General features: G+C 38.8%; 1 protein-coding gene and 1 long non-coding RNA gene across 3 annotated transcripts; both read right to left on the bottom strand.

Annotated features, from left to right (window-relative positions):
• Positions 1-595: 595 nt before the first annotated feature.
• Positions 596-13,583, bottom strand: pih1d1 (PIH1 domain containing 1). 2 transcript variants are annotated; one of them, XM_014967660.2, is made up of 11 exons: positions 13,483-13,583; positions 10,525-10,621; positions 9,449-9,506; positions 6,622-6,810; positions 5,491-5,552; positions 5,324-5,405; positions 5,156-5,252; positions 4,468-4,494; positions 4,303-4,381; positions 1,426-1,569; positions 596-1,270 (listed from the first exon to the last, which is right to left on the bottom strand). In XM_014967660.2, the coding sequence occupies exons 1-11, from the start codon at positions 13,560-13,562 to the stop codon at positions 1,229-1,231; spliced, it is 957 nt and encodes a 318-aa protein (XP_014823146.2). In that variant the 5' UTR covers positions 13,563-13,583; the 3' UTR covers positions 596-1,228. The 2 variants fall into 2 exon arrangements, with proteins under 2 accessions (XP_014823146.2, XP_087864196.1); XM_088008070.1 differs by lacking the exon at positions 13,483-13,583 and adding an exon at positions 12,339-12,630.
• An 8,914-nt stretch (positions 13,584-22,497) lies between these two features.
• On the bottom strand, positions 22,498-23,029 carry LOC148157907 (uncharacterized). Its single transcript, XR_015764011.1, has 2 exons — positions 22,921-23,029; positions 22,498-22,844 (listed from the first exon to the last, which is right to left on the bottom strand). It is a non-coding gene; the product is annotated as an uncharacterized LOC148157907 (long non-coding RNA).
• Positions 23,030-23,624: the final 595 nt, after the last annotated feature.

The following is a 23,624-nucleotide window of genomic DNA, read 5'->3' as shown; positions in this document are numbered from 1 at the left end:
TCTTTGCTTTTATTCCTTGTCTTTAGCTAGTTGTCTTTCTGGGTTTATAAATACTCAGTCAGATTCTGATTAATATCAGGGCAGCTTACAGGTTTGGGACTCAGTTGTAAAAATGTTAAAAATGTTACTAAATGGTACCAGTAAATAGCTGCTATAAGTCAAGTCAAGTGTACTTTATTGTTAAAGATCTATGTAACAGGGTTAGCACAGAAGTTTGACAATGCGTTTCACCAGTCTCCAATGTGCAGTTAAACTAAACATATAAATAAGACATTGACCGTAACCCCTCCGCACGGACACGCACACACACCTACACACACACACACACCTACACACACATACACTGCAATACACTGTGCAATAAGAAGACAATAAGGCAATAAGAATATATAGATGGACTATAAATACACAATCACACACACAGTGCAATAAGAAGACTAACATACTGATGGACAATAAATACATGAAAATACACACGCACACACACAGCAGCAGAAGGGCAATATTGTGAAAACATGGCTGTTTCAGTCCTTGGCATTTCCTGCTCTGTGCAGTGCAGACCATGTAGTCCTAATGAGCATTAAATAACACTAAATCATGTAATATTTTTATTTACAAGCAAACATACATACACATAGATATACATTTGTCTCGAAAAAATCAACCACAAACTTTATCATGTTATTGAAATGTGACTGACCAAGTTGGGTTTATTTGTATAGCAGATTTCGCAACAAGGCAGTTGAAAGTCCTTCACATGATAAAAACATAACACAGTAACCAATTCTGACCCAAGGAACAAACGTATTTTGTCAAATGCTATCATGATGGTAGCATTTGTAAGAAAGGTAGCAATTGCTAGCAGGCTAATGGCTCCATAACAGATTTTTGCAGCGTCCAATCAAATCGATTTTTTTGAATCAAAAGTTGGCCAAGAGAACTCTGTCGACCATTGCCATCTGCAGACGTCACCTGTCCGTTAAGATTAATGACATACCAGAAACACACAAGTATAAAGGTTCTGCTCTGAACTTTTTTATGTGTTGAAACACAAAGCAAACAAAAAAACAGCAATTAATTGCGCTAACTTTTTAAAGGCGTCATGAGTCACACAATGAGTAGGATTTAATTAGTAAATAAAATTAGAAACAGATTTCACTTTTTACCAACAAAAAACTTTTATTGTCACAGCATTTTTTATAAGAAAAAATATGATTCTTCAGCAGCTTCATGGCCCTGATGAGTCCACCGGCATGGTGACTGTGAGAATCTGTAAGAAAAAACAGAAACAGTAAATTTTTCATACTGCAAAGCATAAAGGATAAAGCTGCATATGTTGTGAACGTAAGGAGCAAATTTTGTGGCGCAGTTGTGGAAACCAGAGAAGAGAGGGCTCTCCTTTCCCACGGAGTTAGTTCTGCGTACCTGTGTGCTCTTGTTGTACTGCGCCACACTGTTGTCCTGGTCAACCAAGAACGGGTGGAAGATGTCGAGGTGGTAGAGCGACGGTCGCGCCGTCAACACCAGCCGGTCCTCTCCGACATCCAGAACCAGAGAGCGAGATGATGACTGCATAGAGAACAGGGTCACTCGCTTGAAACAAACCCAGCCCTCTACAGAGTGAAGGTATTTTGGCATAAAATACATTTTCCTTTTTAATATTTGATAAAATAAGTTTCTTTTAAATGCTGCATTATGTAACTTTCATATATATATATACATATATATATATATATATACATATATATATATATATATATATACATATATATATATATATATATATATATATATATATACATATACATATATATATATATATATATATATATATATATATATACATATATATATATATATATATATATATATATATATATATATATATATATATATATATATATATATACATATATACATATATATACATATATATATATACACACACACACTATGGTATGATATGAGAATCTGTGAAAAACATTGAGGTTCTCTGCCCTCACCCAGTGCAACTAGATACAACCAATCAGAGCCAAGAGGCGGGTCTTAGTGTTGTCAATCACCCTCCTTGTTGTCTGCTACATTGCATCTAGCAGTCCCTGTTGTGAATGCTAAGGCTAGTTAGCATGGACACCTAATGACAGGTCTCCATGCTAACTGGACACCATGTTAGCATGTTTTCCTGGAATGGTTAGCACATTGAGCAGTGCGTACACAAGATTGATTGACAGCGATAAGACCCTCACTTGCTCTGATTGGTTGTTTTTGGCTGGGAGCGGTGCAACATGGTGACAGTTTTAATAAATATGTCAAAAATATGATGTTTTTATAAGTTACATGCTGGAGCTTTAAAGCTTTCATTTTGCTGCTGTATTAACATTTTCTAAGCACTTTTGGCATTTTTTTTTTTCTATTGGCAGTAAAGTAGCTAACATTTCTTTCTGGACCTGGTTTCTATTCCATGTTTCTGTGTGTGTGAGATGCAGTCAGGAGAACAGGTACCTAACCAGGATATTTTCATTGGGACCTAAACAAAGTAATGCACAAACACAAAGTGAATGGACAGAATTCATGGCTTCTGTTTTACGCTTCGGAAAGCGGCCCTGGGTTTCTACTCAGCCTCTTTGACTCAACGCTTTGATGTATTTGGATGAAGTCATATTTGACCTCAAGCCACCATCACTTTGACATCTGGAGGACATGAAGGAACAGAGACCGTTTGTTCTACTTGTACAGAAAACCCAAAAGGCTCCTAAGACCCAACGACTGGTCTTCATTAGTTGACGCTGACCCTGTTCCTCATTACCTCTTTCATTTAATGTTGCAACTTGACTGCAGAAGCTGCGGTGAAACTAACTGCTAGGTGTTTATATCAAGATGAAGCTAAAACCTCTCCATGAAATGAGATGACTGTCTGATAATCTGCCACATATTTCAACACACCCCACATCTGTTGAGCCGCACCAGCTCAAGGCAGCACCGCTCTGGCTGCCAACGTCATGTGTCAAAGAAATATTCCTATTAAATCTCTTAAAGCCTGTTGTGAACAATGACTTATCACAATGATTTAAACAGATCAATACAGACGGATAGATAATTATGTCAACTGAAAAGACTTCTACTGTTAACGCTTAATGCGCAAACTGGTCTGAACTGGCTCCTTGATGCTTTCGATTGTGTTGCTTTTGCGAGGCTGTCAAATGTCGTAACTTGACACAACAAACCGTCCAGCAGGTACAGGTGAAGCAGTGCGCCTCAGGCTGAGTGTCAGCAACAGGTTATACTACATGTAGAGCGGCAAATGATAAAAACAAGCCAAGCATGCCATGTCGTGTAATGTTTTCTTGCTCTTTAGTAATGCAAGTCTAGCAACAATAGCACTTTAATTATCGGAATCTGGCTGCAGTACCAACAGAGCATGGATGAATCATCCTCTGGAGAATCTTGTTTTAGTTTGACTGGTTGACATTTTAGGCATGGGGAAAGTCAGGACACTTCACTAATAGTCCATAAATGGCACCTGGTTTTTTTTACTGCATCATAAAACAACCTTTAGCCAAGTCAACTTTTTTTATAGATACTTACAAAACAGCAAGACTGACCAAAGTATCAAACACAAGAAAAACACATAAAAACATGGAAAACATGATTGGCAATTACTTAGGGTATATTATTTAATGACTCAATCAGATTCTCCCACTGGTTTTAAAATGTTGCTTAGGTTTATTAAAACCTAATTGTGAGATGGAAGTTTGGAAACTGCAGCCCTGAGGAGGAGCTGCACCTCGAAGGCGTTCTGCCACAGGAAATTAAATTATACATGAAAGAATCAAGGCAACACTCCAGGTGTGTTTTTGATGAGGGAATAACATTACAGCATGATGTAAAGCTCAAAAAGTACATTTTACATAACACTGTCCCTTTAAATCAGCACTCTGCTGTAGATTTGCTGACCTTTCTTTCTTTTTTTTGTTTGTTGTGAAAACTACCTCGAGACGACGTGTTGTGAATTGTGAAATTGGAACCGGTCCATCTGGTAGAATATAAACACACGAAGAAAAAAAAAATGCTGTGTTTGTTTCACTCCAAGCATGCATTTGCTGTTTATTCCCCCCCACAAATGTCCTATCATAAAGTTTAAACACTAAACAAGCAGCCAGAAAGCTGACATCTACAGTGTTTTGGAACTGGCCTCGTAACCGTTCCTGGACTGATATGTCGAAATAATTGCTTGGATAAGACCACATCATCTTCACTTCTAAGTTTTTAATTTGGTCCCTAAGGACCAAATGCACCACTTACCACTCCAGGGAGCTTTATCTCTGCAATGAGGTACTCAGGGTGTCCAGTGGGGGGCTCCACCAACAGCGAGCATTCTGGTCTGAGCACAGAGAAGACCCACACATCCATGTCACCAACGCTATTTTAATGTAGCATAACAGACAGAGAGAGTAAGAGCTGCCTCACCTTTTAACACATGCCGGGCCGTTTTCCCTGAGGGCAGAAAGAGATTCATCCTTCATTCATCGTTTACACTATTACAGTGTAAAATTAAAGCTTTCATTGTTTTAATATGGAATTCCATTACTTCTAATGTTGTCTCATGCCAAGAACTAGCTTGAACTGCACCCAGAGGACAAATAACAGACTTTGCACAGTGCATTAGAACGGTGTCAAATTAAAACCACTTCAGTGTGTTTCACTAAGATTTCACGTGACAAAAAAGTACATCAGAATTCAGAAACGTAGGGTGAAATATGTCGATAGAAAAAGCAGGACGGTGCACCGATTGCAGCTTTCTGGCCTATCACCATTCCCAAGTTAGCCGATACTAATTTTTATTTATTTATCTTTATTTAAAAAGTTGCTAAAATGGCAACAGTGAGGCTAAGTCTTTTGCAATAAACCAATTAATGACATAAATTAAAACAAGCTCAACAGTTTCCATTGGCATGATGGCTTGTTTTGCTCATGTCTCTCTGTTTCTACCAAAAACTGGATGACAAAAATCCCCAGGCTTTTCAGAGTTTTAGTTGGAATAAATAATGCACATTATGCATCTTTTCACTCCACTGTATGTTGGTTTCTCTCTCGCTTAATCCTGATAAAATACACTGAAGTTTAAGGTTGTGATTCAAACAAGTTAAAGATTTACTGAGGCTGCAGTTCCTGGATCACCGGCCTGCTCTTCGTCCGGATGTTCTGCTCACTGACGGAGCCAAGGAATTTTCTATTCTTCAGCACTTTCCAGTCTGCACAAACACATCCCAAACCTTATCTTGATGTCATTGTCAGAGAGACAAACACATGAGCTCAGACTGACCTCTGTTTAGCTCCAGGCTGTATTTATTCTCCAGGCCCTCCACGGACACCAAGATAACAAACTGCTGGAACAGAGGATCCTTCTGCGAGACACCGTCACACACACACCACTTCCTTTACTACGCTGTAAAGCACCAAACATGGTAAGCATGTCATCTGACAAGTCACCTGGCTCTTCTGGAAGAAGTCCTGGTTGATGACGACGTCATAGGCTGTGCAATCCTGAGAGTCTGAAAGACAGCAGCAGATAGGTGGCGCTATAATGGAACGCAGCTGTTCAGATTTCATCTAAGTCCAGGGTTTCCTCCACATGTAGCTGATTGATTCAGAATGAAGTTTTTGTTTATTTTTAGCCTACATTTGCGCACTTACGCTAACTCTAGTCAGTATTAAAAATGAATTTAAATATTGAACGTTAAATTTTACTGTATTTTTGAAAAACCAAACACCGCCGGCTACGGCCTGTGAAGCTGGCTACTACGCGCTGTGCCACTTTCGGGAGTGAAGCCGAACCAGAGACGACAGTCAAAAGTCGAGGAAGAGAAAAGGCGAAAGAAAAGGAAGGATAAGCTGAATGCATTTTTAGTTCAACTCCTGTCAAAACTATCTTAATGTTAACATGTGTTGCATTTGAACAACAGCAGATAATTAATGCCATTTGGCCTTAACACAGAATTTTTTTCAGACTTTAAACAGCACTGTAATTTTCCTGTTGTGACTCGTTTCTGGTAGCGTTTTCAGATGAATATATTACTCATTTATGTTATATATTATAAGAGGAAGGGAACCCGAGGAAGATGTTGAGGTAATACTAGAAATCCTCCCTCCAGTTCTCAGGAATATAGAAATGATGGTGATCTGATGTGTGTAATATTTAAATGTTCCCAACGCTCCCTGCATGACGTTAGCAGTTGAAACAAATCGAAAGTCAGTCAGAAGTAGCTCGGTTTCTCTCCTTTCTCAAACATAATTGCTTTCATCTCTTTTTGAAGATATCCAGAAAAATACAATGCAGGCTGCTAACTGACCAATTAGATTACTGCAACAGAGTTGTAATTTCAATTGCACAGGGTGAACATAGTGAACAAATCTGTAAAACAAAAACATCCAGTTTGAAATGGTCATAATTAAAACCATGTTGCTGTTCTAAACCAATAAAGAAAAAAGTCAGCTCAGAATGTCAAATACTGTAGCACTATTTTGACTAACCAAACCTTTTGACCAAATTACAGATCACATCACAACCTCCACATTTCCGTCATCTTAAGAAACCTGCAGGCTTTGGCCTCTGCTACATACTATTGTCAGTTTCTGCATGCGGCTCTCCCAGGCTCATCGGAACTCTGTAGCCGCTGGGATCCTCCGACTGGAGAAGCTGCACAAGCTCCTCTCTGGAGAGATCAGGGGGCGGCGGGACAGAGGTCGACTGGCAGATGTTTATGAAAACCTTCTGCTTGCCTGGCTCCGAGAACGTCTTCACACACAGACCTGGGTGGAGGAAAGAGCGGAGATGTAGAGAAAAAAAGTACTAAAAAGGAGAAAGTAAAAGAAAACTATAAAGTCTACCAGGTTTGGATTAATAAAAAAATATATATCATAGAGATGTTTCATGTGTGAGGGATCGGGGAAAGTCAGCCCAGACTAATTAGGTGAAAATATTACCATTACAAAATAGCACGTTGCTCTCTTCCAGTTTACACCCAATAAGGCTTAACGTGATTCAAGATACAAGTCATGAAAACCTAAACCCTCCCAAAGACATAAGAACTGCAGACCCTCAGATATCTTCAGTAATCACGTACAAGCAATGTTCTACTATTTATCGACTTCCAACAACAACATTGTTGAGAGACTTTGGGACACTCTGGGTGTTTTTCCCACCTGATAGTCCAGTAGACTCGGTTTGATTGTGGACCAAAATTGCCACATTTGTTCCGTCTTCAGCTGGAACGGTTCGATTCCACACTGCACTGTGTCAACCCAGTTAAAAAATAAACCTGCTACCTATTTTCTCAGTTTGTTAATCTTTTCAGTTCATCCCCATCTACTAGGCATATAAAAGAGGCCTGGGCTTCTGATCTGCCTGGTGAGATTTCGGATGAGCAATGGGATTTGTCTCTTTCGAGAATCAAGACCTGTTCCATTAACTCTAGACTGAAACTTATTCAATTCAAAGTTATCCATCGGCTGCACTTTTCTAAAACTAAACTCAATAGGCTATTCCCCTGCGTCTCACCAAAATGCGACAAATGTAAATTAGATGATGGGACCCTGGGTCACATGTTTTGCTCCTGTCCTAAACTAATGGACTTCTGGTGCAGGATTTTTGAATTTTATAGCAATGCTTATGGCAAGCCTCTATTTCCGGATAGGCATTTGATCATTTTGGGTTGCTCTAAATCCTCTCTTGCTCTTCCCATGTCCCTACAACAGTCTCTAATTTTTGGTTTAGTGGTAGCAAAGCGGGTTATTCTACGGGAATGGAAATCCTCTACCCTGCCTTGTTTTAAGAAATGGCTTAATGACATGGTGTCCTGTATCTATCTTGAGGAAATTCGATACTCTTTGTCTGACAATCATCAGAAGTTCCTGGATGTGTGGGGTCCTTTCAATAGATACATACAAAATAATAGGCTAAAATAACTGTCGTTTACATCTGGACCTGTATTTTCTAATAATTTATTTTACTCATTTACCGTTTTGTCATTTCTATTGTGATTATAACTTGTTTTCATCTTTTCTTGTTATTCCATATTCTATGGTGAGCTGTTTGATTCAATATCCTCAGAAATGTCTGTTACTCGCTTGGACTCTGTCTCATGCTCGATAACACTCTACAATCTGATGTGCACTTATTTTATCCTCTTATCAGACCCTCTGTTAGCTGACAGTGTTCTGATTGTTCTGTCTTGTGGATTTTTGTTTTGATGATTTTGGTTAGTTTTTTTTTTTCTTTGTTTTAGTTTTTATTATTTTTTTTATCCTTGATATTTCGTCCTCTAATTTGCCTGTTTATTCTTGAAAATCATAAATCAATATTAAAAAATAAATAAATAAATAAATAAATAAATAAATAATAATAAACCTGCTCACCCCCTGGCCTGTGGGGGCGCTGCACCACGAACCACTGAAGGACTCAACAGGGGAACCTTTGAATCAATTGAGAGCAACTTTCATCTTCACAAAATGTAAACAAAAATGGCGTGGCATCAAATTTTAGCGATTGTAGGATTTCCCTTCTGTCTTTGGCAAAAGACCACAAGTCGTTCCTTCAGTTACCAAGTTTGTTTTGGTTGTATCTATACACATGTATATGATGTAGTCCACTTCCTGCTTTTGGAGAGGTCTACTGTCATGCATAACTTAAACAGAACAGAAACCCAGGTTTATAGGCAAACCGATGTTCGCCTTTTTGGTCCACATCAGAGTTCATTTATGAAATTATCATACCTGGCTCAAAGGGGATGACAAAAATGGGAGAGAGACGAGTGGGTCTATACAAACAACAATTTATTTATACAAAAATATGGCTCTGAGATATATGGTTCAAAATACGGTTCAGTTAGGGGGCCAACCTATCTGCCTGCTTCCTGAAAAGAAGAAGAAAAAAAGAGACACCTAGTGGATGGGAGGGGATCTTCACAGCATTCACACCTCCGCAGACGAACCAGACCTTCTAAAGAAAGTAGAGTTTGAGTATGAAACTCTTCTTGAGTCTGGGAATGAACAGGGCTGGTGTGAATGCAACCTAAATTACACTACTTTGTTTATTTCTTTTTGTTCTTTAGGCTTCCACTGCAGCATTTCATCAGTTTAAGGTGTGAACTTTAGCTGGAGAAGTCCGGCACACATTTCTTTCTGTTTCACATATTTCAATCTTGATTATTTTTGTTCTTTTGGACGACCCAGGATTTAAATGATGGATAGAATTTCTTAAATAAAACATTACGATTCTAGAATTTCCACCTTTCCACCTCCATTCTTGACGACAGCGATCAGGGATTTCAGTATTGCTTGCTCTGCTTTGTGTCACACCCGGCATGATCCCGTAATCCTACTGTCTGTTCAGGCCCTTGTGATATGAAGCACCTGGTTGACACTTACCTTTATGTTTCAAAATGCTTACCTGGTTGAGGCCGGATTAGTGTGGAATCTGGAGATTCCGACTGCAGCTTTCCCATCGTCTACAAAAACGACAGTTATTTTATTATCTGTGTTTGGACAAGTTATACATTCTTTTCTTTTGCTCCCTTCTCCAACTGCATGCGCTACGACACGTTGCTTTCTCAGAGCGATAAACTATTTTATTTAACTTCATTCAATATTTTGTTCTGGTTGTGAATTGAGCTTTATAACCTTGTACATAAAATGGCAGAGAATTTCTTCTGAATGCCTGTGTGCAGAACATCCATGGTATGTAAATGTTGTGCTTGTAAATGAGAATGTGTAGTTGTAAATAAATTTAGCCACTATTTAAATCAAAATGTTAGATAAATTTCACCTTTGTGCATCCAAAGACAAGAATTTAACTGACTAAATTTTCAGATTTTTGTCTGGAGAAAAACGAGTAAATAAATAAATTGGCATGTATAGATCAGGAAATTCATGAAAAAAAAAAAAAATCAATATAATTTCAGAATGACACGTTGAGATTTCCCAGACTCACACCAGCCTCAGCCTGAATGGATTTTGCTTGACATTCTATAAGGCTGTGGTATGAAAAGGTGTTGCTGGTGTAACTTTTCATACCAGAATGTTTCCTTCCACTCAAACTTCAATGAATAAGTGTAAACAACCCTAGTCTTTAGCAATGACCTTTAGTCACTAACCCTCCTAGTGGAGGTTGATCATAACCATACAGTCAGCAGTCAATTCAAAATATTCTCACTTTCTGAGACACTGATTTTTGGGTTTTCATTACCTGGAAGTCACAAACAAAGGCTCGACATATTTCACTCTCCATGTAATCAATAATTAAAACATGAATTTCAGATTCTGAAATGAAAAATTTCCACAATACTCTAATTTATGAGATCTACCTGTACAATATATGTTCTACTTTGTCTTATTCTCTTATAAAATCCTGATGAAATACCTTGAGATCTACCATTGAAACATCAAAATATATGACAATTTCACAATTCTTGCACTGTGAATACTAACAGCAAACCAGATGTGATAAAGTAAGGGAAGGATGATGACCTGCAGCAGCATCTGCTGGTAGAGTTCCTCTTGTTGCTGTAACTCCAGCTCAGAGTTGAGAAGTGATGAGTCAGTCATCCTCAGTTTGAGCTCAACGCTGCCAAAATGAAAATTCAAAGATGATCAATTCTTCACATATCATTCTTCACCCATCCAGCTATAGCAGTTAAGGCTGTCATAAATGTGAAAGCTTAATAAATACTTGACATTAAGAGTTGTTTCACATTAAAGGGAGCTGCCATTAAGGCAGAAAAATCTGGGAGCATCATATTTGAAGACTTTGCTGTGTCAAGCTGTATTCATTATGACAACTTTTTTTATTTACTCAGCATTAAAGAATATAATTACAGTAGTGAAGTGAGGTGAGCATCATATCCATGCTGGGCTGAAGATAATGCTAGCATAAGGACACAAAGACTCACTTATAAGATGTTGATGACAATTCAAGTCTGCTTGCCAAATGAAAATGCTTTATTTTTTTTTTTAAAAGTATGAGAACTTGGTCTGCATTCAGGATTTATTGATACATTGGGTGTCCTATAGAGTTATCATAACATCCATCCAATAGGATGGAGGCAGGGAATCTCATTAAATTCACTTCTTGAATGACTTCAAAAAGTGAGCAAGGGAGCTGTAATGTTTTTTTTTTGTTTGTTTTTTACTCTGACTCTTTCATCTGCTGACTAACTCTCTCTACTTCTCCCTCTCTTTTTCTGTGCTGTTAGGCTGTATTGGCGTACTGAACACGCAAATAGGTTGATGCAGGTCTATAATTATGTTGTGTATACACATAATTGTGTGTATAAAATTGTGTTGTTTTATTTCCTGTTAAATTAGCTCATTTTTTCACCTGTGTTTCCTGATCAGTTACTGTCTCGCAGAGTGTTTAAGTTCGAGTCATGCCTTTGTCTGGTAATGGGATTCTTGTGTGTCTTACGGCTGCAGTTTGGTGAATATGTCATGTCATGTCAGGTCTTTGTGTTAAATAAATCTTCATTATGCCCCGTCGCCGTTTGCATTTCGGTTCTCCCACATCTCCACCTTCACCAGTCCTGATACTTACTAACCGTTTGTTCTCATCTGAACATCTGCACTCTAGTCATCTGGGCGGTCTGATAAAAAGTGTGTTGCTCTAAATATGCACAAAAACCCAAAATGTTTGAAGCACATTAAAATCCAATCTGTCAAACCTCATTAAAAGAAGGTGCCAGACAATCAAGAATCTACTCGTCAAGTTATATAAGGTCAAGGTACACCAAGGTTTTACAAAAATGATGGCGTCAAAACTGCCATAATCTCACTAATGAGATTAAGCAACAGTAAGAACGGCAGAGTGTTCTTACTCAGGGTTTTCAAACCATTAAGAGTTCATGCCTGCCTTTCGAGCCACACTGGGCTGTGAGACAGAAAGTGAAGTTTGGTTACTCGAAGACAAAAAAACAGCTTAGTCACTGGCTGACATTTTGCAACCAAGTGACTTTTTTATTATTTTATTTCCCAAACTCCCTTGATCTCAAGTACAGTTAGGTACAGATACATTTTCACACATTTCGGGATAAATCAGAAATTGTTCTCATGATTATTTCTATCATCTGTCACAGTGCGTAATACTTGCAAAAATACAAGACGACGTATCGGCAATTAAGTTCTACGAAAGCTGAGGTTCTTTTTAGGCAACTATTAGTGTGACACATGCACTTGATGTACACAAAGTCATACACAGACAGTTCAGAGGTCTTTTTTTTCTTCTGTCTAATCACCTCTGGCAGTTCAAAGACCCATCTTCTCCAGACTAAACGTAAATCTGAACTCACGGTGCCAGACGTTCATTTCCTCAGAAGCCTCTTGATCTTTTGTCTCACATTATGTCACCTCTCTCGTGTGAACACAGATTGTGCTGTTGTGTTGCACAAAGAAGTTTTAGTCTGCTAGCAAAACTCCGAGACACTTACTGCAAACATCTACTCTCCTTAATGTGCCAGGGAAAGCATGCAAAGTGCTAATTTATACATTGATACGAAATGGGAATTGCTTCCAAACAGCCTAGCTCATATTTGTGGTGAAGACCAACTTCTGACAGCCTGACACCCGATGTTCTGAGCCACGCCACAGCTTAAAGGCGGAAGTGTGGAGCAGAAAAAGAATGTCATATAAGTACAAGGTGTGGGTGAAAGGCAGGGTTCTTGCTCAATGTATTATTGTTTTTATAGCGCACAGCGGCAGATTCATGGTCCCCTCACTGCAGCCTGAGGTTTGAGGTTGTGAGTACTCATTCTCAACCTAGCACGTATGAGTGCACACACTTGGATACACACCAAAAAGATATAAACTTCAATAGTGTCGCAACTTTCCCTTTGCCTGCCTCCATCCCTCTCTCCTTTCTTTCCAGAGCAGATGTGCAGGACTATCTCTCGGTCTGCTCTTATTTCCTCTGATTCTTCTGGTCCTCATTATTTCATTCCAGCAGCTTTGACAGTATGCTAACAATGAGATCCACAACAACATGTAGCCAAAGTGAAAACACAATGAATTCCTCATATAAACCCATCCAGCAATAGTGAAGAATGTCACAAGTGTGGCATATTTTACAATGAGTTACTTAACATTAGGTTTTCTATTTGAATAGTATAACTTAATAGGGACATGAGCAAAGAGCATATTAGGGATTTAAAAAGCATTTTAAAAGTTTTTTTTTTCTTTGAAATAAATAACAGAGGAATAGATACACCAAAAACAGACATTAGCTTATTATTTGCACATGTAACAAGTTTACATGTGCAAAACTGTTATAACGTAATGAAAAAGACACAGTTGCAAATTAGCCTAGCTTGAGCTTGTTAGCCCACGAGACGAACAACTTCCGGTTGTCTTTGGCAGCTGCTGAACTTTCTACAGTGTATTCTTTGTTTCTTTAATATTTTAACACGTCTTGACATGCTTAAATAAATCTGTGCTTACTGTTTCAAATCGTCCGGTAAGCAGCAGAAGGCACGCTGTGTTATCTTCCTTGTAGCAACAACCTTTTCCGCCTCGAGCATTTCAGAATAAAAGCATCCAAAACATGTCCAGAAGCGCAATGAAACCGCAAGTTCGCGGTGAAACATGTCACTCACACAGAGGCAGCAGGGGGAACACAAACACTTAACACCTCCAGCATAACACCTCGCTGTGTTAATTTGTAAAAACAGCAGTTGTAGTCACTCGCTCCCCATTTTTTTCTCCGCGGCTTCTTGGAAGAAGAAAAGACAGAAGCCTTTTTCCCCCTCTGAATATAGAGCGAGTTAAAATATTCAAACCCTTGGTGTGGAGTTTGACTTGGCCATTCAATCTTACACATATATACTTAGACATATAATTTACTTTGACGTACAGGATACCATTAAGCTCGGACTACTATAGATTTAGAATTTTTTGTCCTGTTGGAATGTGAATCTCCCTCAGTCTTACAGACTGTAACAGGTTTTTTTTTCCAAGACTGTAATTAATTCCCTTAAGAATTCCTGTTTACTCCAAACCTTTCTAGTAAAGTCATGCAAGTTACAGCTTGATAAGGTCAAAGTTCTAAACTGAAAAAAACAAACAGACTGATAAAAAAAATGCCAACAAGGACAGCCTAATTTCGGAGTAAATTTTATGCTTCCATCAAAAATATTGCTAAGACAGTAACAGACCAGTAAAGAGGAAGAAATTTAAGATGTCAGTTTTTTCTCTTTTTTCTGAGAAAATGCTCAATTTATATATATATTTTTTTTTTATTATTTTTTTATTTCCTTTAGTTAACCAGGTAAACCCCGTTGAGATCCAGATCTCATGTTCAAGAGGGACCTGGGCAGAAGTCTGCAATACTCAGCAACCTGGTTACAAAATAAAATTAGTTAATACACTCCTGATCAAAATCTTAAGACCAGCCAAAAAATTGCAAGAATTTGCATTTTGCACTATTGGATCTTAAGAAGGTTCTAAGTAGAGCTTCACAATGTTAAAGGAAAAAATCAGTGCAAGAGACAAGAACTTTTGAGTAGGAAATTTTCTGAATACTGCATTTACACTCAAACATGATTTTTTCAGCTGATCAAAAGTTTAAGACCATAGTCTTTAAAAGCCAAAACCTGTGCAAAAATCTGGATTCCATGTCATTTTCTGTCAAGTCTTTACACTGTCAAGACCTCCTGGTGGCAAGAGCAAGGGTCTGATTGGCTGTCCGTCAAGACACGGGATGATCCTCTACCCAAATTAAGGCCATTACTGGTGCTGACTGCAGCCCAATAACCATCAGACGGCATCTGCGAGAGAAGGGCTTCAGAAACAAAAAACGTCTTCAAAGGCCACGTCTTCTTCAACATCAAACCAAACATCCAACAAAAGTTCCATTAAGCCACTATTCTTAGAGACCTCCCTCCCCCTTTTTTGGGTGCCTGGCTCCAGATGAACAAGGGGGGGAATCAACTTTTGGGCTATGAATCATAGCTGAGCATAGACAACAACACCAATAGCCTACAAGCTACTTGTTAACAAGCTTAAGGTTCTGTATTGATATTAGCTAGCTAGTCATCCTTTAGCTAACTTTACCTGCATCCAACAGCTTTATTCAACAGTCTGTTAGTTTGGGGGAAAAACTGTGAAAAGTTCTTTGCGTTTTGCTGGTTTGCTGCCGTGATTCTAACACACCTGTGTAGCTCTGCACAGCAGCAGCAGGTCTCCTTCACTGCCCACAGGTGTAAACCCATCGCGAGTGTCGAAGTGCTCATGTTGCGTTTAAAGGCGGCTCTGAAAAACAGGTTACCACATGTTAACAACGGATTAAGCAGTTTTAACTGCTGATAAAAGTGACAGAGGACACAGATATGGGAAGTGCGGAAGCCCCTATTGTATCAAATTGACAGAGGAATGACAGAGAGTTGGCCATTCTAAGGTAAAAACCCAGCGCATACAGCGTTCATGTTTTTTGGGGGGTTTTTTCATCCAGACGGCTTCCCGCGCTCCCCCTGCAATGGCACGGCGCCCCCCCTAGGGAGCGCGCCCCACAGTTATGAACTTAATGAGTTGTTTGATAACTGTGTGAATGCTGTTTTTGGACTTCAGCTCAGCATTCAACACAATCATCCCCCAGCACCTGGTGAGCAAACTAGCTGCCCTTGGGCTCAACACTCCCCCTGTGTAACTGGCTGTTGGATTTCCTCACAGACAGACCCCAGTTTGGGAGGGTTGGGAAAAAAGCTTCAAGGGTCATCTCCCTCAGCACTGCCTCCCCCCAGGGCTGTGTACTGAGCCCACTGCTCTTCATGACTCATGTCTGCCAAACCAGGTTCAGTACGAATCACGTCATTAAGTATGCAGACAATACAACAGTGGTGGGCCTCATCAGGGACAACGATCTAGGTGAAACATCTGGTGGACTGGTGTGATGCAAACCATCTAATTCTGAATGTCAATAAAACAAAAGAAATTGTTGTTGATTTCAGGAAAAATCAGTCAAGTCACACACCCCTCCTCATCAACGATGCCACAGGGGAGCAGATCACTGACACTTTGACCTGGTCTGTCCAAACCTCTGGCCTGGTGAAGAAAGCTCAGCAACGTCTGCAGTTTCCACGTCAGATGAGAAGAGCAAACCTTCCCTCTCCCATCCTCACCACTTTCTACAGAGGGACAGTAGAGAGTAAACTGACCAGCAGCATCTCCATCTGGTTTGGATCATGTAACACCTCTGACTGGCAACATGTAGAGAGTATGGTGAGGACCATCTGGACTGAGCTTCCTTTCATCCTTGACACCGCTCACCGTTGCTGCCTGTCCAACTCAGGCGATTGTAAAAGACCCCTTCTACCCTCAGCATGGTTTGTTGTCCCTGCTGCCCTTTGGAAAAAGGTTCAACTGCTTCAAATGCAGAACAACCAGATTCCACAACAGCTTCATCCCTTCATAAGACTACTAAACTGCCATTAGTTTAATCTTCTACTATATATATTTACATCAATGCTTTTATTATTACTTATTTATTTATTCAATATTATAGCCTTGCAATAAAATTTCTTGGGATAAGGTCCTAGTCAGTGAGACTAGGTACACTATAATCTGAAACAATGCGGAAACCTATTCAGGTTTACTGAATAGTCCTGGACTAAGGCTACATTCACACTGCGGCGTGAAGTGACCAAATTCAAATTTTTTTGTTAAATCGGATTTTTTTTTTTTTTTTGCCATGGTTGTGGAAACTTCCTAATATATGCGACCTGTATGTGTACTACAATGTGAACAGTAAACGATCTAAAAGTGAACCTGCCTGCGCAGTAGAGGATACAATAACGTCACATGTAGAGAGCGTGCTTCGTGTTTTGCCAACCGCCATAAAGACGAAGAATTGCTCAGTGTTTACGCAAGTAAATGTGGATGCTCATGTTTACATCTGCATGAGCATCCATGCATACCTTATGATCTTGAAGTTGTTGTCCGACCAGAACCAGCACATTAACAACTTAATCCTCATTAGAGTCTGCCACGGTTGTTATTTTTCTTCCCGCTTGCAGGACGCAGAATAGGGACATTTGGACATTTGAGTAGCAATGACGTTCAAGTTGGATGAATGCTACCTGGCCATTGAGATTCAGGTCACATTTGAAAAGATCAGATACTTATCTGATATCCAAGTGGCCTGGGTTGCATTCGAAAAAAATCTGACTTGTATCTTTCGGTCTGTCATGAAAAGGTCAGATGCAGGTCGCATTACGGCAAAAAATTTGAAATTGGGTCACTTCAGGCTGCAGTGTGAACGCAGTCTAAGAAATTTCATTTTACAATGCATTCCAGGTGTGTGTGTGTGTGTGTGTGTGTGTGTGTGTGTGTGTGTGTGTGTGTGTGTGTGTGCGCGCGCGCGTCATGATGTAGCAGTATATGGTGGTGAGAATGAATGCAGAGAACCCAGGTTGAAAGATGAAGGATGAATTTAATGGAAGCAACTCAACAGTCCAAGAAAACAGGCAGCACAGTGAGCAGAGATAAAGCTAACACCGGTAGCGACTGATAAGGAGAAGTCTGCACACGAGAGCTGATGCCGACACAGGACTTAACAGTTCAACTGTGCCGGCAGACGAACCATCATTAGACAAGACTTGACGACGTACGACAAACAATAGACGAGGACCCGGTGAGGAACACAGACAACAGGTGGGACTAAATACACTGGGAATGTCTCACTGGAAATGTTTTCTCTTCCAGTGCTTCAGATTTTGCTTTTTGTTTTCCCTGCGTGTTTAATCTAAACATCTTATCAGGAATCTAGAAATAGAATGAGCGCTGTCCCAGACTGCATGTAAATGAACTGACCCAGACAAGGCTTAAAAATACACCAGGAAAAACAAACCAAAGGAACAAAACACAGATAGCAAAGATAAGCAGACCTTGGTAGTTTTGGAGAAGCAGTTATCTAAAAGTGACATATTCTGTTTTCAAACTAAACTCTGGAGTCGTTTGTGAGCCCTGAGTCAAATATCTGTAACAGTACTTGGAAGCAGTGGGGACAAGGCACAGCCTTGTCTTGTCCCTCTGGAAGGATAAAAAATTTTGGATAACTGACCATTCGTCATAATTGCTGCTTTTGGTTTACAATACAGTCTTTCCACCCATTTGCAGAACATAGATCCAAATCCAGATTTTAGACGTGTTGTTTTAAGAAACCCCCACTCCACGCGGTCGAAGGCTTTCTTAGCATCCAAAGAGAATGCCGCAACAGGGATTGGATTAGAGGAATTCAAATGTATTAGATGAACAAGCCTTCTCATATTGTCGATTGCAGATCTGTTCTTAATAAAGCCTACCTGGTCTTCATTTATGATATCCAGAAGTACTTTTTCTAACCGTGATGCTAGTGTTTTTGTTAATATTTTGCAGTCTGCTTTTATAAGACTAATGGGTCTGAAGTTTGATGGATCTGAAACATCTCTGACATTTTTAGGAATAAGTGATATCAGAGCCTCATTGAAAGTGCCAGGCAGAGATCCTGACTCAAAGGCTTCTCTATATACATCAATACTGTTGCTATGGTGTCAATATATTTTCTATAATTTTTAATTGGAAAGCCAGGCCCGGCGATTTACCAGGTTTCATAGACAAGATCGTAGCTTTGATTTCTTCCAGAGTGATAGGAGAATCAAATTTTTCTCTTTGCTCATTGGAGATGGTAGGCAGCTTCAATGATGAGAAAAAAGCATTAATTTCTTCAGTGTCAGATTTATTAGTGGATGTGTAGAGGTTTTTATAAAAGTCTTCAAAGACCCTATTTATGTCTTTGGCTGCAGTGAATGTTTTACCTCCTTTTTTATTACTGGAATGTTTTGGAGTTATCTTGTTGTTTAAGTTGTCTTGCTAATAATTTGCCACTTTTTTCTCCACCTTGATAATATTTAATTTTAAGTCTAAATAAGGCATATTCAGCTTTTTCATTATTTAGTTCATGTAACTGATATTTAAGATTGAAAGCCCTTGACTGTTTTAGTTATTGGGTTATGTCTGGGTTTGAGTAAAAAAAGTCGCTGGAGGATTTTTGCCCCTACTTAATAAGACGGTAAAATGAAATCGAAAACAAAACAAAACAAAACACGGCTAATAAAAGAAAAACACATATTTAGCATCTAGAATCTTCTATTTAAAGCTTAAATTTTATTGAAAATCTCATACAAAGAAAAAAATACTCAGAAAAGTCTCCATCTGCATCAGCAGGACAGATGGCAGTCCTTACTTCTTCAGACAGACACCAACATTTTATGTTCTTTTTTCCCAATCTAAGCCTCCAAAGCAAGTCTGGTAAAAATAATAAAGTCATTTAATTGAAAGCATCTGTAAATTATTCATTATTTTTGTGACTCTATTGAAAGTATGCAACTATCAGGAACACACTGTCTTCCACAGTAAAAAGAGAGTAAAAGAAAAAGATTTCTTTTTTACACTATTATTGTTGAATCATGAGCACTAACTGAAGTAAATCACTCATGCTGGGCTTCATTTGTTATTCAGTTCAATTCAGTTCAAGTACTTTACTGAACCCAAAGAGAAATCAACTGATCTTCGAAAAATGAAACCATCAGTTCATAAGAGCATTTTGTAATTTCTCAAGTCATCTTTGTCTGCTATTTGAATTTGTTTGCACTGAAACATTTGGGAGTCAAAAGCAAAAGAGAAAGAAGATTTGAACATTTTCCACCCTTATCAAATCAGAGAGAAAAGAAGTTGGCAGCTGCAGAACTGGACAGCGTGTACCGGAAACAGTAAATTACATCCAGACTCCACAGAGGACACACACATGATTTGTTTTAAACTTGTTTCATACCCAGTGAGTTATACACCCAGTGTGACTTTTTGCATTTAGATTATTTATTGATACTGTCTATATTTTCTTAATCTTAAGCTTCTAATTATCTTACATACATAATGCAAGTACTGGTTCTGTGTCTCTGGGAGTTTCCAAAATTCTGGGCTCACACACGATCCAAGCCAATTGCTTTCCAAACTTATCCAAGTTATTAAGCAATTCTGTAAATAACCCCAATTTAAATTCCTAATCTATTGTTTTCTCTTTTTGTGCTTATGGCCTTTACTTTGTTTTATTTGTAAAATATATTTCGGCTTTTGATTTGATGCTTTTATTTATTATAAGACAACTTTCGCTGTTTATTTTATAGAACAGCGGCTTAACAACAGAAATAAATAAATAAAATATAGAGAGCGGAAGACAAGGTGCAACAGCGTTGTTGATGGAGGCACAAGGTATGTTTATTTTGTAAATAAGGATATTTCTGAAGTTGATCGATTGAAATTGTGAATTTGTTTTATTGCATACAAATAAAACAAGAGTTGATATTTTAATAGTGAACCTTATTTTTTGGTTCAAACGTTAAGGTTGTAAGAGTGTGATTTGATAGCTTACACTGTCTTTTTGTGATGTCTGTACATACTGACACTCACAAAAAGACACTCACCATAGTACATACTGTACTATGGTGAAACGCAGGGTTTACTTCCAATAAACCTCACTATTCATCAGTAAAGCCACAATCCTTCATTCGGGGGCGGGGAGGGTCTGCTAACAAATGCTATAAAGTTCATTTTACGTTTTTATTTTATTTTATTTTATTTTATTTTATTTTATTAATTCCTTAACATTTTTTTTTGTCTAAAGAAACCCCACAGATGTCATCAAGTCACCAGCTGCATTTCCATTACCCATAAAACTGCACAATTTGAGGTTGGTAAAATAAATGAGCTCAATGAAAAACAGTAATAAAACAAAGAAAAATTTTCGCTTTTTGTTAAAAATCCTTGGCGCTAGGATGAGACAAAGTTTTGCGTACATTTGTAATGGAAACGCAGCTAGTGACCTGCAGCGTTCACACTTCTTGGAAGAGGGGGTTGCGCCAATAGACTGTCTGGGAGAAACACTAAAAGAAGGGCCAGGTGTGTCATCTGTTAAAGGACAGTAAGTTGATGGCAACATTTGCCAACAAAAAAGTCAAGTATTTTACTAACTCCAAAGGGAAATTAAATGTTCTCGCAATTCAAATTACTCATACACATTTACTCCCGTTCCAGGAAGATGTAACCGCTAAACAGGACATCAGAGCAGACGTAGCATCTATGAAGAGAAAAGAACACAGAGAGAGATCAAGAAGGTAAAACAGCAGCAAATTCACAGGGTCTGCTGTCATCCTGCAGCAATCTGAAGCAGCAACTGGTTTGTTATGCGAGTGAATCCAGTGATTGGTACACAGTGTTGACTGGCTCAACGTCTCAGTTATAACAGCTGGTGTGTTGAGACATCAGTGAGGTTAAGCATCTGCTTCAGAATTCCCAACATTAAATATTCTGGTGAATTCAGATAAAGTGAAAGTTGGTTGTCAAAAGGAAACTGAAGAATGTGAGTTTAGCAATGATAGCAATGTAATTCTTTGCTTGTTTATCATTGATACAATGCTTTGAACTGTATTTGTATGACGTTTCAAAGCCTTGTTTTGTCCTCATTGTCTTTAATTGACACATTTTACTTACTAACTTAGTCAATGTAATTTCTTCTATTACTGTTCATGTATAATTGAACAATAGTTGTATACAATTCTGTGTAGAAAAATGGTTTTGTTTTTTACGACTTGCCTTGTGTGTAACCATTTTTCAATTTAAAAACAGTTTTGAATTTGAGAGTCCTCCTTTGTATTGCACATAAATTGCATTTGTGTTTGATCGTCGAAGAGTGAGCCATGAAGAAGTGACCTGTGCTTGTGTAGCGCTTTAGGTAGTCCAGAGGAACCCCAAAGCGCTTCACACGACATTCAGTCATTTGTCGGATAAGGAGGACAGTTTATGAAGTTTCAAGTCTTTGAACACCTCAGGTACCAAACAGATTCATATAGGTACGGTTACCTCTGCCTGACAGATACGTAAAAAAAAAAAACTACTTTAAAACGTCTCCCGACACCTACGTCAGCCAGGCTTTCTCAAAACTGGTGGTACACGGGCGCCCCCTAGTGGCCCACCAGGTACTGCATGTAAACGAACTTGTATTTACCGTGATGTGAGCTCAGTTCAACTAGTACAGAAGTAAGAGCTGTTTTTGTTGTTGTTGTTGTTTTGTTTTGATTTTTACAACTTTTCGTGCCTATGATGCTCTGCACGTGCATCAACAGCTGTTGGTATTTTTTAATCTAATTTAAAATGGCTCCGTTGGTGAAGAAATGCAGGAGATAGCTAAAACCAATAGAAATCAGTGCATTATTTTTATATGTAATGGTGCAGAAGAGGATTTTTTGACAGGCCTGTCACAATAAGCATGACACCAATTATTTGAATGATAAATGAAAACAAACTGAATTACTTCCAGATTTTTTTTCTTTCCTTTTTTTTTTTTACCAAAACTGGTCACAAAGGTCTTCAGTCTGGAGCTTTGGTTCTCATCTAACCCTTTTTTTAAGTTTTTATTTTGAAGGACAATTTTGTTTTACAGAGACTTCATAATTCATTTTATATTTTTTGTTTTGTTTATTTACTTTGGAAATTTAAAATGTCATCCAGTTGCAGTGTTAAATGTTCACTAGAATTTAAAGTTTGTTGATCTTTGAGAATGCGTTCTTGCATTATTTTTGCCACTATGACTTTAAAATGGTTGTTACGACCCGGCTCGTGAGCCGCAACAAAAAGCCAGGGAGACACGGCCTTCAATAAAAGAATACACTCTTTATTGAACAACCCAAACAAATAAACAGGGCCAAACAGCGGCAAGCGGGTGCCCCCCCCCTATGGTCGATGGCATCTCTGAAGCCAGTGATGAAGGAAAAGTCCTGCAAAAGAAAAGAAAGGTCAAACAAACAAAACCTAACAAGGACGGGGTGGCCAGACAGGTAAGGGAAGAGCCACCTCTGCAGAGCAGAGCTGGGTGAAGAAGCCGACTCCCTCCAACCAGCTTCAACTCCTCTCTCTGTTCACGCGCTGAAGCAGGCTGCTTCTATAGCGATGACGCGCTGGGCCTGGCGAATCCTGGTTCCGCCCACTCTGCTCCGCCTCAGGACAAAACACAATAACTGACGGATCCCTCCACAGAAAGTGGAGGGGGACGTCACAATGGTCTCAAAAAATGTCATCATTTATTGCAATAACTTCTGGGACAATTTATCATCCAGCTATGTTTGTTATTGTGACAGGCCTCATTTTTGCTTGTGCCAAAGGAACTCAAATCTATTTTCCTTTTAATATGCTCCTAAATTACAAATTACAATACTTGTAGAAAAAAACAACTTGCTTTTTGAAGTCCATGTGTTTGACACTGTACGAAAGCTTAGAATCCACACTTTCAGAGTCTGTAAATAACTCAAAACCAATGAACAAGTTATCCAGAGTTGACTTGTTCATGGCCAGTCACATTTACAAAACAGCACATTTTTAGTTAAGACATGACTATTTTCCTTTGTGCTTCTGCAGGGGAAATTTCAAACCTGGTGGTCCAACAGTGTTTGATAAATGGGCTGAAAAAGTTTGGGAAACAATGTCCTAAGCAAATCATGAACTTGTTTCTTCAAAATCATTGTCAAGAATGCCAAGAAAAGATGAAAAGTGCCATAAAA

The sequence above is a fragment of the Poecilia mexicana genome, unplaced genomic scaffold (assembly GCF_051168715.1).
Source record: "Poecilia mexicana isolate PSO_F unplaced genomic scaffold, ASM5116871v1 scaffold_8, whole genome shotgun sequence".
In the NCBI taxonomy this organism is placed as follows: Eukaryota; Metazoa; Chordata; class Actinopteri; order Cyprinodontiformes; family Poeciliidae; genus Poecilia; species Poecilia mexicana.
This window is presented reverse-complemented; position numbering and strand designations above follow the sequence as displayed.

What these genes read in the sequence shown, in the direction of transcription:
- pih1d1 (XM_014967660.2), bottom strand. Translation starts at nt 13,562, where the DNA reads ATGCTCGAGGCGGAAAAGGTTGTTGCTACAAGGAAGATAACACAGCGT. An exon ending in ACTTCTTCCAGAAGAGCCAG is followed by an intron (nt 5,406 to 5,490) that starts GTGACTTGTCAG and finishes GGTGTCTCGCAG; the next exon opens with AAGGATCCTCTGTTCCAGCA. An exon ending in AGATAAAGCTCCCTGGAGTG is followed by an intron (nt 1,570 to 4,302) that starts GTAAGTGGTGCA and finishes TTCTCTATGCAG; the next exon opens with TCATCATCTCGCTCTCTGGT.